This window comes from Sphaerodactylus townsendi, linkage group LG04 (assembly GCF_021028975.2).
Source record: "Sphaerodactylus townsendi isolate TG3544 linkage group LG04, MPM_Stown_v2.3, whole genome shotgun sequence".
NCBI lineage: Eukaryota > Metazoa > Chordata > Lepidosauria > Squamata > Sphaerodactylidae > Sphaerodactylus > Sphaerodactylus townsendi.
The window spans coordinates 58,883,692-58,895,259 of NC_059428.1; the positions used below are offsets into that span (position 1 = coordinate 58,883,692).

The 11,568-nt window shown below is 40.8% G+C and overlaps 1 protein-coding gene across 3 annotated transcripts in view; it reads left to right on the forward strand.

The window, feature by feature from the left end:
* The window catches only part of USP25 (ubiquitin specific peptidase 25), a 76,931-nt gene extending 65,901 nt beyond the window's left edge, over positions 1-11,030 (forward strand). For all 3 annotated transcript variants that reach the window (XM_048492967.1, XM_048492968.1, XM_048492970.1), the window contains 5 exons: positions 972-1,050; positions 3,044-3,123; positions 4,620-4,743; positions 8,723-8,918; positions 10,410-11,030. In XM_048492967.1, the coding sequence (XP_048348924.1) occupies positions 972-1,050; positions 3,044-3,123; positions 4,620-4,743; positions 8,723-8,918; positions 10,410-10,582 (652 nt within the window). In that variant the 3' untranslated portion in view covers positions 10,583-11,030. The remainder of the gene's footprint in view (positions 1-971; positions 1,051-3,043; positions 3,124-4,619; positions 4,744-8,722; positions 8,919-10,409) is intronic.
* Positions 11,031-11,568: the final 538 nt, after the last annotated feature.

An 11,568-nucleotide genomic window follows, 5' to 3' on the forward strand; every position in this document is an offset into this window, starting at 1 on the left:
CTGATATCAAGAGAATGTAGCCTGCAGTGGGTCAATTGGTAGAAATCTAGAAAGGCTTCAATTTCCAGCTCTATAGGTTCAAACTAATGATGCATGCGTGCCATAAAAAGCAACCATCTCTACTCTTATAGAGGCTGCACATGTAAATAAAAACTTGTGGTCTGTAATACAGATAACAAAACATAGAAAATCATGTGTTCCTTATGTGGTTCAGCAAAGTTATGACTCATTCTAGGCCTGGTTGCCTTCTTTGAAGGTTCCCAAAGCAAGAGTAAATCATAAAAATCCAAATAATAACAAATAAACAACAAAGATTGTGGGGTTATAGACTCATGCAGATCTTTGGAAAGAATATTTTAAAAAGATGAAACTTAGAAATACATGTTGTGATCTCTTACATTCAAGTTTGTTTAGTTTTACTGTTACTTTTCAAACAAAAATACAAAAAATACATAGGTTCCTTTCTTGTTTCCCTAACATTTTTCAAACTTAAAAAAATTTGGCTTTATTAAGCTTATACTTTACCCAAGAATAGCTCCTCATAACTGTTTTCCATATTTCACTCTGATACAGAAGTGTGCCTGAGACACTGCTGTATGTCAAACATGCCATGCCATGTGACTAAAATATGCCAGTCCTGATTATAGTTACACAATTTGTTTGTCTAATTATTTGCTGATTCCCAAACAGGATGTCTTTTACCAGAAAAATTAATTTTTAAGTAGCACTTCATCAGCAGCATCTCTTTAGCTTGACCCTGCCCATTAAACATGAAATTAAGAAGTGGTCCAGAAAGAATTTGTATAATGATAGGTTGAGACTCTGTAAAAAAAAAAATCAAAAACCCAGCTCTGGATGGTAAATACATGTTTGTCTGCAACAGTTGCTATATGCAGAATTCCCATGTTCTTGCTCTGTGACAAAACACATTGCTTTTCAAAAAAGTGATTAATTCTTGTTTTCTTTTTAAGGTGCCGAAACATCATGAAAGTGGCTCAAGCCAAAATTGAAATGATAAAGCCAGATGAAGTCAACATGGAAGAATATGAGGCTAGTATATATATTCTTCTCACAATCAATCAGTCTTTATTACAGTCAGTCTTTATTACAGCCTACAAGCAATACAGAAGCAGAATAATGTTGATTACCTTAAAACTATATCTTTACGTATATTGTTCAGTCTAGTATATCAGACAATGATATGTGTTAGAGATTATGCATGTTAGAGAAAATGCATGTTCAGGTCATAGTAAGGAGAGAACATTCCTGGATATTCTAAATGACTGTGACTTAGAGCAGATGGTTGTGGAACCAACCAGGGGAGAGGTGATCCTAGATCGAATTCTATGTGGGACTTAGGTCCTGGTGCGGGAAGTCAATGTTGTTGAGCCAATAGGGAACAGCGACTACAATGCTGTCAGATTCAGTATCTCTGCATGCGAACAAGTGACAACTACTAATGTAGTTACATTCGCCTTCAGAAAGGGAAATTTCTCAAAGATGAGGGAGATAGTGTGCAGAAAGCTGAAAAAGAAAATTAAGAGTCATAACTGTCCACGATGCTTGGAGGTTACTTAAAAACACAGTTATAAAAGCTCAGCTGGAATGTGTTCCACAGGTTAGGAAAGGCAGCGCCCAGTCCAAAAGAAAGCCACCATGGTTAACAAAGGAGGTTGAGGAAATTATCAGAAAAAAGAAGATGTCTTTTAGAAAATGGAAGTCCAACTTGACTACCGAGGAATACCAGAGGGAACACAAATGGTGGCAAAAGAGAAGCAAGTTAGCTGTAAGGGAGGCGAAAAAGGATTATGAGGAACACATGGCTGCAAACATCAAGACCAGCAACAAACAGTTCTTCAAGTACATCAAAAGTAGGAAGCCAGCTAGGGAAGCAGTAGGCCCGTTAGATGACAAAGGAACAAAAGGTGTGCTAAAAGATGACAGAGAGATTGCAGAGAAGCTGAATGAATTCTTTGCATCTGTCTTCACCCAAGAGGAGGTGAGGAAAATTCCTGCACATGAACTAAAATTCCTAGGAGGTGAATCCGAGGAACTAGTGAAGATAGTGGTAGACAAGGAAGAAGTTCTGGCAGCCATTGATAAACTAAATGCTACCAAATCCCCTACCAAATTGAATAAGATAACACACTCATTCTGTAGGCTTTAGCCAGTGTTTCATAGTAGTATATAGATTTTAGTAGTATATAGATCATAGTAGTAAATATATTTTAAAAGGAAGGTGTCGAAAGACCAGGGGGAGAGAGGTTACCACCTGCCTTATGAATCCTGGGTTCTTTTTCCAGATACTCAAAAACTGCTGAGTCTTTCAAAGATTTTATTGAAAGTGAGAACATACAAAAACACATATATGCAAACCTGGGTCTGGTGCTGCTTTCTCCTGCCCAACCTGGATCAGAATCTCCTTTGTTCTCTACCCTTGGTTCCCTGCTAAACTTGCTTCCTGCCCCCTCTATAGATCAATCTCTCTGATCTAGAACCGTTTGGCAACTTGATTCCTTTGTGTAATTTATTTAAAGCAGCTAGGCCTGCTATATCCAGGGGTCCTTGTCAGGCTAGTGTGAATCTGCCTGATACTGTAACCGGAACAACCTCTTCACAGAAGGGGAAAAACCCAGTGTCATCAGCTTCTCATCTGTTGGCTTAAACTACGTTGGAGTATAGGAATCAATCATGCTATAAAGAAAGTTGTTTTGATCTCAGCTGTACTAAACTTGAATTCTAAATATAAAGGTCTCTTGCAGACCAATTACTAGGATCATATAACTGTTACAGAACCGTCTTCTAATTAAAATGCTCTGGGGTGGGGGTGGGGGTGGGGGGAGGTGCACATCTAGACACTTAAATATTGTTCTCAGAAATTGAAGTTGAATTAATTCCTAAGAAGAAACAACTGCTCGTATCCATGGCTTTCACAGGTATTTACAATCTAAGCAAAGGATTGGCAAGAATCACACTGAACTTGAAGTAAAATATTTGTTAGATTAGATTTTCTTTCATCACATCATGTTCTCTATATATGCAGAAGTGGCATCAACAGTACAGGAGCTTCAGAGAAACAACTGTTTGTCTTATGGTGGGACTGGAGCTTTTTCAGAAGAAGAGGTAAGAAAGTACAGTGGAAATATAGAATTAAATACCATGAATTGTGTGAAATGTTATGCACATATGTACAATGCACACAAATGGAAAGGAGTGAGTAGTCATGGGTACAAATTGTTGAAATTCATTAAGAAGCAGTCTCAGAAAACAATTGTAAACAAATAATGACATTCTTGTTAGTTCATAAATTGTATTAAATAGTTGGTACTACATTATGTTTTTGTGAACTTTCTGCTTTGGCACACTGTTTTGGAAGGCAAATGGCTTTCCCTTTATAGTTGGGCCATATTAAGTAGAAGATGACAATATCCAATGACAATAAAAAGCAAGGACTGGTAATCAGGTAGATGACCATTAACTTTTCAAGCCATTTCCACTGGTTGACAGAACCTCATGTGTGTTAGCTCTCTGCCTTTTTGTTTTTTGTTTTGCTGGGATTCTCTATGCACAGTATTATGGCTGATTGATGGTGTTAGATTTCCATTGATGCTGTGGCAGTCCCTATGGCAGCCCCATTAGCTCTGGGACAGCTATTACTGGCTTACTAGGATCATTATGATCCAGACATTTCTGTTATGATCTTTGCATTCTCAACATGACCAGATCTGTAGATGCTTAATTCCAGAGACCTGGAGCCATGAGCAGACAAGACAGATCTTTCTACAAATCTGAATGAGTCCCAGGTTTCTGTCAAAATAATAGAAGCAGGACTTGTAAATTTAAGAAACAAACAGTTCGGTGGCAGTTCCTGGCATTTGCGACTACATTATTGGCCTTGGATTTTGTCAAAGGCAGGGGGTAGTGGTGGGACTTACTGGTCTGGCAGCAACCCACAACTGATTTGCTATAGTGCAGCATGCAAAACTAACCTGGGCTCAGCTGCTCAATACTGTTCAATACCAGTCATCTGGGGGTATAGTGGCTAGAGTTTCAGACTAGGATATAGGACACCCAGATCCCAACTCAGCCATAGAAGATTGCTGGGTAACCTTGTGCCAGTCACATACTCCTGAGCCCAGCTTATCTGACAGAATTGTTGTGAGGATAAAATAAAGGAGGGGAAAATGACACAAAGTTATTTTGGTTCCCATTGTGGGTGGGGTATAATATTTCTGAAAATGGGGGCAGATTAAAGGTGGGTGGATGGGAAGGAGATAGATAGAGAAATGAGGTAGCCCCTGCAACCTTGTAGATTCCTCATTACATAACTTGGCCTGGCCAGGCAGCTACTCACCTGAACTATAGTTTTTCTCAGATAGAAACTACTTGGGGAGAGAAAGAGAGAAAACTAAAGACAGAGGGCATATAAAGGTATGTTGACTGATGGATAGAAAGGAGAAAGGCTATGGTGGTTTTCAGTAAAAGTAAAGATGAAATAGTAGGGGAAATACTGAGATACAATTCTGTGCTTAGTGTATTCTAAAGTGCAATGTAGTGACCTATACAGACAATAGAAATTTGTAAGAATAATGTATCTTACAACACATTTGTTGTTTTAGTTTTATGGATGCCTTGCTGTACCTTATATGTGCTTATCAGAAGAACAAAGAGCTTTTATCAAAAGGCTTATATAGTGGACATGATGAAGAGCTTATATCTCACTACAGAAGAGAGTGTTTGCTAGTAAGTGGAAATTTTGAATACTGCCTTAGTTGTTGCTTCATGATTGAAACTGTGTACAACTTGTCAATTGCCTAGCAAAGGTTAAATTGTTTTTAAAACATGCCTTATCTTAAATGGCATTGCCCTACAATTTAACTTTCATTAATAATTTAATTACTAATTTAACTTATTTATTGAAATGTGCATGCTGTGTATGGTATGCACTCAGTGGTGAGCACCTTTACTGCTTGTGTATCACAAGTAGTGAATATGGAGTATTATGTGAAACTGGACAGGCCTGGCCACATGATAGAAAGCAGCTTTTACAAGACCTTAAAAAAGAGCACGAATTAATTTGAAAGGCTGTTCAGGGTAAAAGAGTAGAGGATAATAGTTCTTTGTCATAGTGCTTGTGCAGTCCCACATGGTTCCTACACACACACAGGCCTACCATGGAGAGATTTTTGAAGCTCAAATAGGCCTGAGGGTACTCAGGCCCCTTATAATGATTTCCCACCTTTTTGTAGCACGATGAAGCAGCGGTGGAGTGCCCTGTTTACTTCTTGAAGCTCCATTTGTGTTCAGAATTAAAACTTCCAGAATTTTCCAATGATACAACCTCTATAGAACTCAAAGCCTAGATGATGGCTTGGAATGCTCTATGCTGGTCGTGTGGGTGAAAAGTTCCACACAGACAACCATGATAAATATTTGCTGTGCCTCAGTGTTTCATGCTGCTCAGTAAGCTGACAATTCATGCCTGAAGCAAGGCATGATAGAACCTCATAATTAAAAGTGGCTCTGAAAGAAGAACTCTGTCCAAGTGCTACATTGATACCCACTCCTGAGAGATGGGACCAATCATCTTGAGTTCCCACTGGTCCTAGACTACCTCTGGTCATCTTACCTCCATCCAAGACCCCAAGCAAGGTCTCTGGGTCTGCTCCAGAAACTCTGGATTGCAGTTACTCAGACCCATTGCTAAAGAATGCTTGCCACAAATATAAACAATTGGGCAGGTCCTCCAAATTGACTCAATCATCTTCCACACCAACTCCTTCCTGTCCAAAAGACTGTGTTTCCCATAGGTCTACCCTTGGACCAGTTAAAGATGCAGTTTCTGTTCTGAAAATGTCCTCCCCATCAGTCTGCTCCCTATACTTTTTTGGGGGGGGGGCGGCCGCTGAGCCCGCCCCTCTTTTGTTCCCCACGTACTGGCTATATATCTGACCATCTGCCTACCCCTCCCGCCCAGGGTTTATCCACTGGGGGTTGGATCCCAGACGCCTTTTATTATCATTCATTTTTTGTAGGTTACTGCTGCTATAGTTTTAATAGTTTTAAGGTTTTGTATTGTTTTAATTGGGGCTATTCGATTTGTTTTATTGTCTTGTTATTTGTTGTTGTACACCGCCCTGAGCCCTTCGGGGGTAGGGCGGTTTATCAAATAAATAAATAAATAAATAAATAAATAAATAAATAAATAAATAAATAAATAAATAAATAAAAATAAAATACTCAACCCGTTTAATTCAAAAGAGGAATTAGTGGCATCAGAACTGCCTAATACGTATATATTTATACATACAAGTATACATATATATGGCACTCTCCCATGTGGGATTTTTGACTATGGCGGAACTGCTTATGAGGATAGGCAGTCCAACTATGCCTCTAAACCAGCCGTTCTCAACCAGGGTTCCGTGGTACCCTGGGGTGCCATGAGCATGTCCCAGGGGTACCGCGGCAACACTACCGCCCCCCCTCATTTTTGTGGTGTCTCCCACCAGCGCCAGCAAGGACATGGAGCTGGCCCATGGGGCAGGGCCTGCCACAAGGTCAGCAGCCACCAACCCCCTCCCCCCCCCGTGCTTCCCTTCACCTTGGGAGGGGAAGGTGGGGTGTGTGGCAAGCAGGGGCAATGGGAGGGGAAGGTGGAGGGTGGCGGTAGGGGTACCGTGAGATATGAAGAGTGAGGTCAAGGTTACCCTGACCTCGAAAAGGTTGGGAAACACTGCTCTAAACCCTCACACGATGATGTCATGTGGAACCATCCATATATTCCCTAAGCGAAGAAAGGTTCATTTACAACAAACAACTCATTCGAATGGCCGAGTTGTTTAAAATTAATCTGTCATGTACTCTTTCATGGGTGATAGATCCAGTGTTTAGTTATGCATTCAGAAACCATAGGTCACAAATGGTCCTCGGATACATCTGGCCTCAGTACCACCTTCCTAACAAGCAAATAAAAAATGAATACAGACCAAAACAAGAAGAATGCTAATTTCTTTTTCACCATGCCAAAGCTAATTACTTGATTGTGGACTCCATCCATGGACTCCACCCAGACTCATGCAAATGTGCCTTTCCCGCTGTGAGGAGGAAAAAACTTACCCATCACACAATCACTCCACACTGTGCCAAAACGTTAGGAGCAAAAAGCACCAGACTATGGCCAGCCAGGCCGGAAAACCTTCCACAGCCAGGATTTTAAAAAAGTTATTAAACCAATTTCCTCTGTTTAAATATTCCGTGCCACAGTGGAGCATATTGCTTGTACTGCCAAAACTCATAGACAAGTCATTTGAGCCCATAACCACCTCCCCCCATGCCTGCTTACCATAAAAATAGTATTCCTGGTTGACATCACATCAGACAGAAGGGTCAATGAACTCCAGGTGCTACATCATGACTTTCCTCAAATTTTGTACACCAAAGTGGGTCCTTTGGAACATTCTCCAATTCTTCCCTGATGTAATCTTCATCTACCACTTAATTCATCATGTAACTCATCACTCTGATAATGCTATACCTGTAAACGCAGGATGAGGAAAAAAAGAAGCTCTTAACTCCTTAGATGTCCACAGAGCACTTCTTTTTGGTTTAGACAAGAAAACATGATAACTTGTTTCTCTCCCTTTTGGATTCTAAGCTTGATTAAAAAAAATGTCAGTGCAATTAATTTCTAGACAGGTAGTCACCTGCATCAGACTGTGTTACAAGCTACCACGAGTGGACAGTCCTCCGCAGCTTAATAGTCTTTCCACTTGAGCTCAGTCCACCACAGCTGCATTTCACCGTGGTCTCTCTTTAGACTCTTTCTGCAAGGCTCCAACAAGGTCACCTTCATGTACCTTTATCAGATACTGCCATGGATGTCAACACCATGAGAGACACGGTAGTGGGAAAAGAGTCACCACAGTGTCTGTTCAACTGACTTACAACCACCTTCATGGACAAAGGAAGTCAGCTTGGCACTCTTCCATGTGGGACTGCACAGGTACCATGATAATGGGAACCACTGTATTTAGCAGTAACTGTTTTTCATCGAGTGGTCACCTGTACAGTCAAACATCCTTCTGTCTGCTGTGAGCTTTTTAAAATTCTGGATGACTTTTCCTCACTCCTGTGCTGGCAGAGAGGAACTGATGGAAGGGTGCTCCACCTCCTTGTTGTCATATTGCAAAAAGGTGGGTAAACAACATTGTGGAAGGGGACAGGCACCCTCCTGTGTTTCTGAGCGTCAAAAACCTCTCTGCATACACCTGTTCATATGCAGAAGCCACGTGCAACTGTACAGATGATTACTCAGTGAACAATAGTTTTCACATGGAATAGCTACATATTACTTATAAAAATACATTTCATAAAAGTTGTTAACAGTTGCTGAAGATTTCATATAAATCGCTCAATACATTTAGAAGAATTCAAATCCAATTGTGGCAGTGTTAGACTTTAAGGAAAATAATACTAAGAAATTCTAGCGTCACCTCTTATGCTAATTTTATACATACAGAACAAGAGTTTTGTAGGTTGCTATCTGTTTCAATAAATGTTAGTGGAACTTTTTACTACAAACTGGGGAAATTAGTTGATTGAATCTTTATGAGAGTGTTCTACAAGGGTCATAGGTTTATGAATGGAGAATTTAAGGGAGAAAATTGTTAGGACTTTTTATTTGGACTAATGATGATTTATTCTTGATTTTTGCATGAAGAAGTTAAATGAGTATGCTGCTGCACAATTTGAATCTGGAGATGATCAAGAAGTAAATAATGGTCTGCTGATTATGAATGAGTTGATTGTCCCATGTCTGCCTTTGCTGTTGGTGGATGAAACGGAAGAAAAGGATATTGTTGCTGTAGAAGATATGAGAAATCGGTGGTGTTCGTATCTTGGACAAGAAATGGAGTGTGAGTTGCTTCATAAAGAGTTGCTTCATTACCCCTTAATGAAAAGTCTGTTGTGTTGGCTATTTTTCCAAGTGTCATTAATGTTCAAAGCAGGGACTTATGCAACTCCAGATAGTAATGATATGACTGTATTATTAAAGACCAAGGAGGCAGACAAGAAATTGAACCCAGTTAATTAATTCTTACAAAAACATTTTGAAACACATGGCACACATAAAAGGCTGATGATTCACAAGCATCACAGCAATGCATCTTCTTCACTGATTTTGATGCAGGTCTAATTAGGTCTTGCCTGACAGACCTTTGGATGTAGTCCTCAAGTTAGTTACTGATTGCTTCCGTTCTGACTGGCTCAATCTCTGTTTTCACAAGATGTGCTTTAATATTGCAGTAAATACCCACTTAACGTAGTGAGCACTCTGTGTGTAGTATATCCATTTTTTATTTGTTAATTTTTAAAAAAAGACAGTTACCTTTCACATTCACCTATGTGGCAACTGCTTTTTTGTGTTGAAATTTTATTTGGGTTCATGCAAATGATACAGCTGTATGCATTTGTATCTTTCCCATACATTCTGCTGTCTGGGGAAGGCAAAGCCCTCCCCACACACTAGAGACTCTAGTGGCAGGGCTGGAGAAGCCCCCCACAAACACACACAACCACAGTTAGCACAGGAAGAAGGCCAGGTAACTGTAGCACTATTGACAAAGCAGCAGAAACTCTTGCCACTGTCATATGACTCAGCAGAACAGTGTTGGGGGTTTGCTGCATCAGCAAAGCAATAGAAGCAGCCAGGGAAGGCAGGCATGGTGAGTGTAGGCAGACTCACTTGCTAGGAGCAGCCTCGGGTGGGGAGGAGCAGGCTGGACTGGTTGACACAGTCATTACAGGCCAAGGGGGTTGGAGTAGGCCAGGATAGTTGGTGACTTGTTGGGAACAGCAGTGGCCAGCAGGAGGTTGTTTTGAAGTCTCAGGTCAGATGGGGCTGCTGAAGGAGGAAAACACAGAGAGGACCATTGGGTCAGAAACTGCGAGTGAACCAAGCTCCACTCCTGGTTGGAGGGCATTGGCAGAGATATTAGGCACAATCCTAAGACAGTCACATCTAAACAGTCAGAGGGTGGACTAACGGGTGGGGAGAGAGGGTCAAGGTTGTAAAATGCACCTCCTTCCGTGTGCTGAGACATGTGTGGATGTACACCAGAAAAAAAGGAAATTGAGAAGCACACCTGAGACTGAGTCTCAAATCTGCATTTTACCTCCTGAAAGGAGGGATTTACTCCATAGCATTTTCATTTTAATTCGTTGTTAGAATTACAAGCAAATATACTTGAGCAAGTGGTGATTGTTGGGGTTTAGGGTGGTGATAGTTGGCTAGCATTTTTCCCTTGCTTGAAACCCATAGCCCTGAAGAGTTGTACTCACACAAAGTTCCTGTTGATAATGTGTTCCTACGATGTTAAACAAAGATGTGTTTGTCTTATTTGCAGCTAACTTGCAAGAAAAGCTAACAGACTTCCTGCCAAAATTGCTAGATTGTTCTACAGAAATTAAAGGTTTCAGCGACCCACCAAAGTTACCTTCATATTCCACCCATGAACTGTGTGAGCGATTTGCCCGAGTCATGTTGTCACTCAGTCGAACTCCAGCTGATGGAAGATAAACTTTGCAGACCTTCCTCAAGCACACTGTATAAACACTTTTTAGTTCTTTAACCCTTGCCTTCTTGTCACAGGGTTTGCTTGTTGCTGCTATAGTTTTTAACTTTTTTCATTTTAATAATTGAAAGAAAAGACAAAGAGGACTGTACAGACATTAGCCAGACTACAGCCAATAAAGCTGAGAATCGCATGGCACTCAGTTTTTGTTACCAGCCAGAACTCATTCAGCATTACAAGTCTGATTTATTATGACAAACTGGCTTTTTTGCCACTTACCTGTTACAGTGTTAATTTGCTTTTTATCTAAGATTCTTTATGTGATCATCAACAGCTTTCTGTTCAGCCTGGATCATTCAGTGACTGCTTCAATTTTAAAGTGACCAGTGTAAAATAAATGGTAACTGGTAGCTTGTAAATTACATCAAGAATAAAAAGATTTATTTATGGCTACTTTGGCTGCAAATGAACTGTATGTTTGTGGATTACAGAGGTATATTTTAAAGGAGTATCAGGGTGGATATACTGCTGGAGCCTGGTAGGTAAGATACAACAATGGTGTATGAAAACTAATATTGTTTGGGGGGTAACTGGATACTGGGAGTGTGTCAGACTTATTGAAAGTTGTCTTACAGCCCAATCCAGGAGAGGGGGGGGGGGGATCGACTTCAGGTTGTGGCACAGGCTTGCACTGGTGGTATTGTCCTCTCCTGGGCACAACCCGGTGGAGAGGCAAAAACGCTGGCAGGCAGATGCCACAGCATTCCATGACACCTGAAGGTGATGCTGGACATCATGTCAGCATTTCTGTGCCACTACAAACTCCATTGGTGTAGCAAGGGTGAGCCAGAAGCATTCCAAGGGGTGGAGTCAACTGGAGCCATCTTCCTCCTGGCCTTTAATGCCACAGCCTGAGCCTTGGAGTAACTCCAGCTTTCAATTAGCCAGGGTTTTTTTTCTTTTGGCTGCACCCCTGCACAGCCTGAAAGCC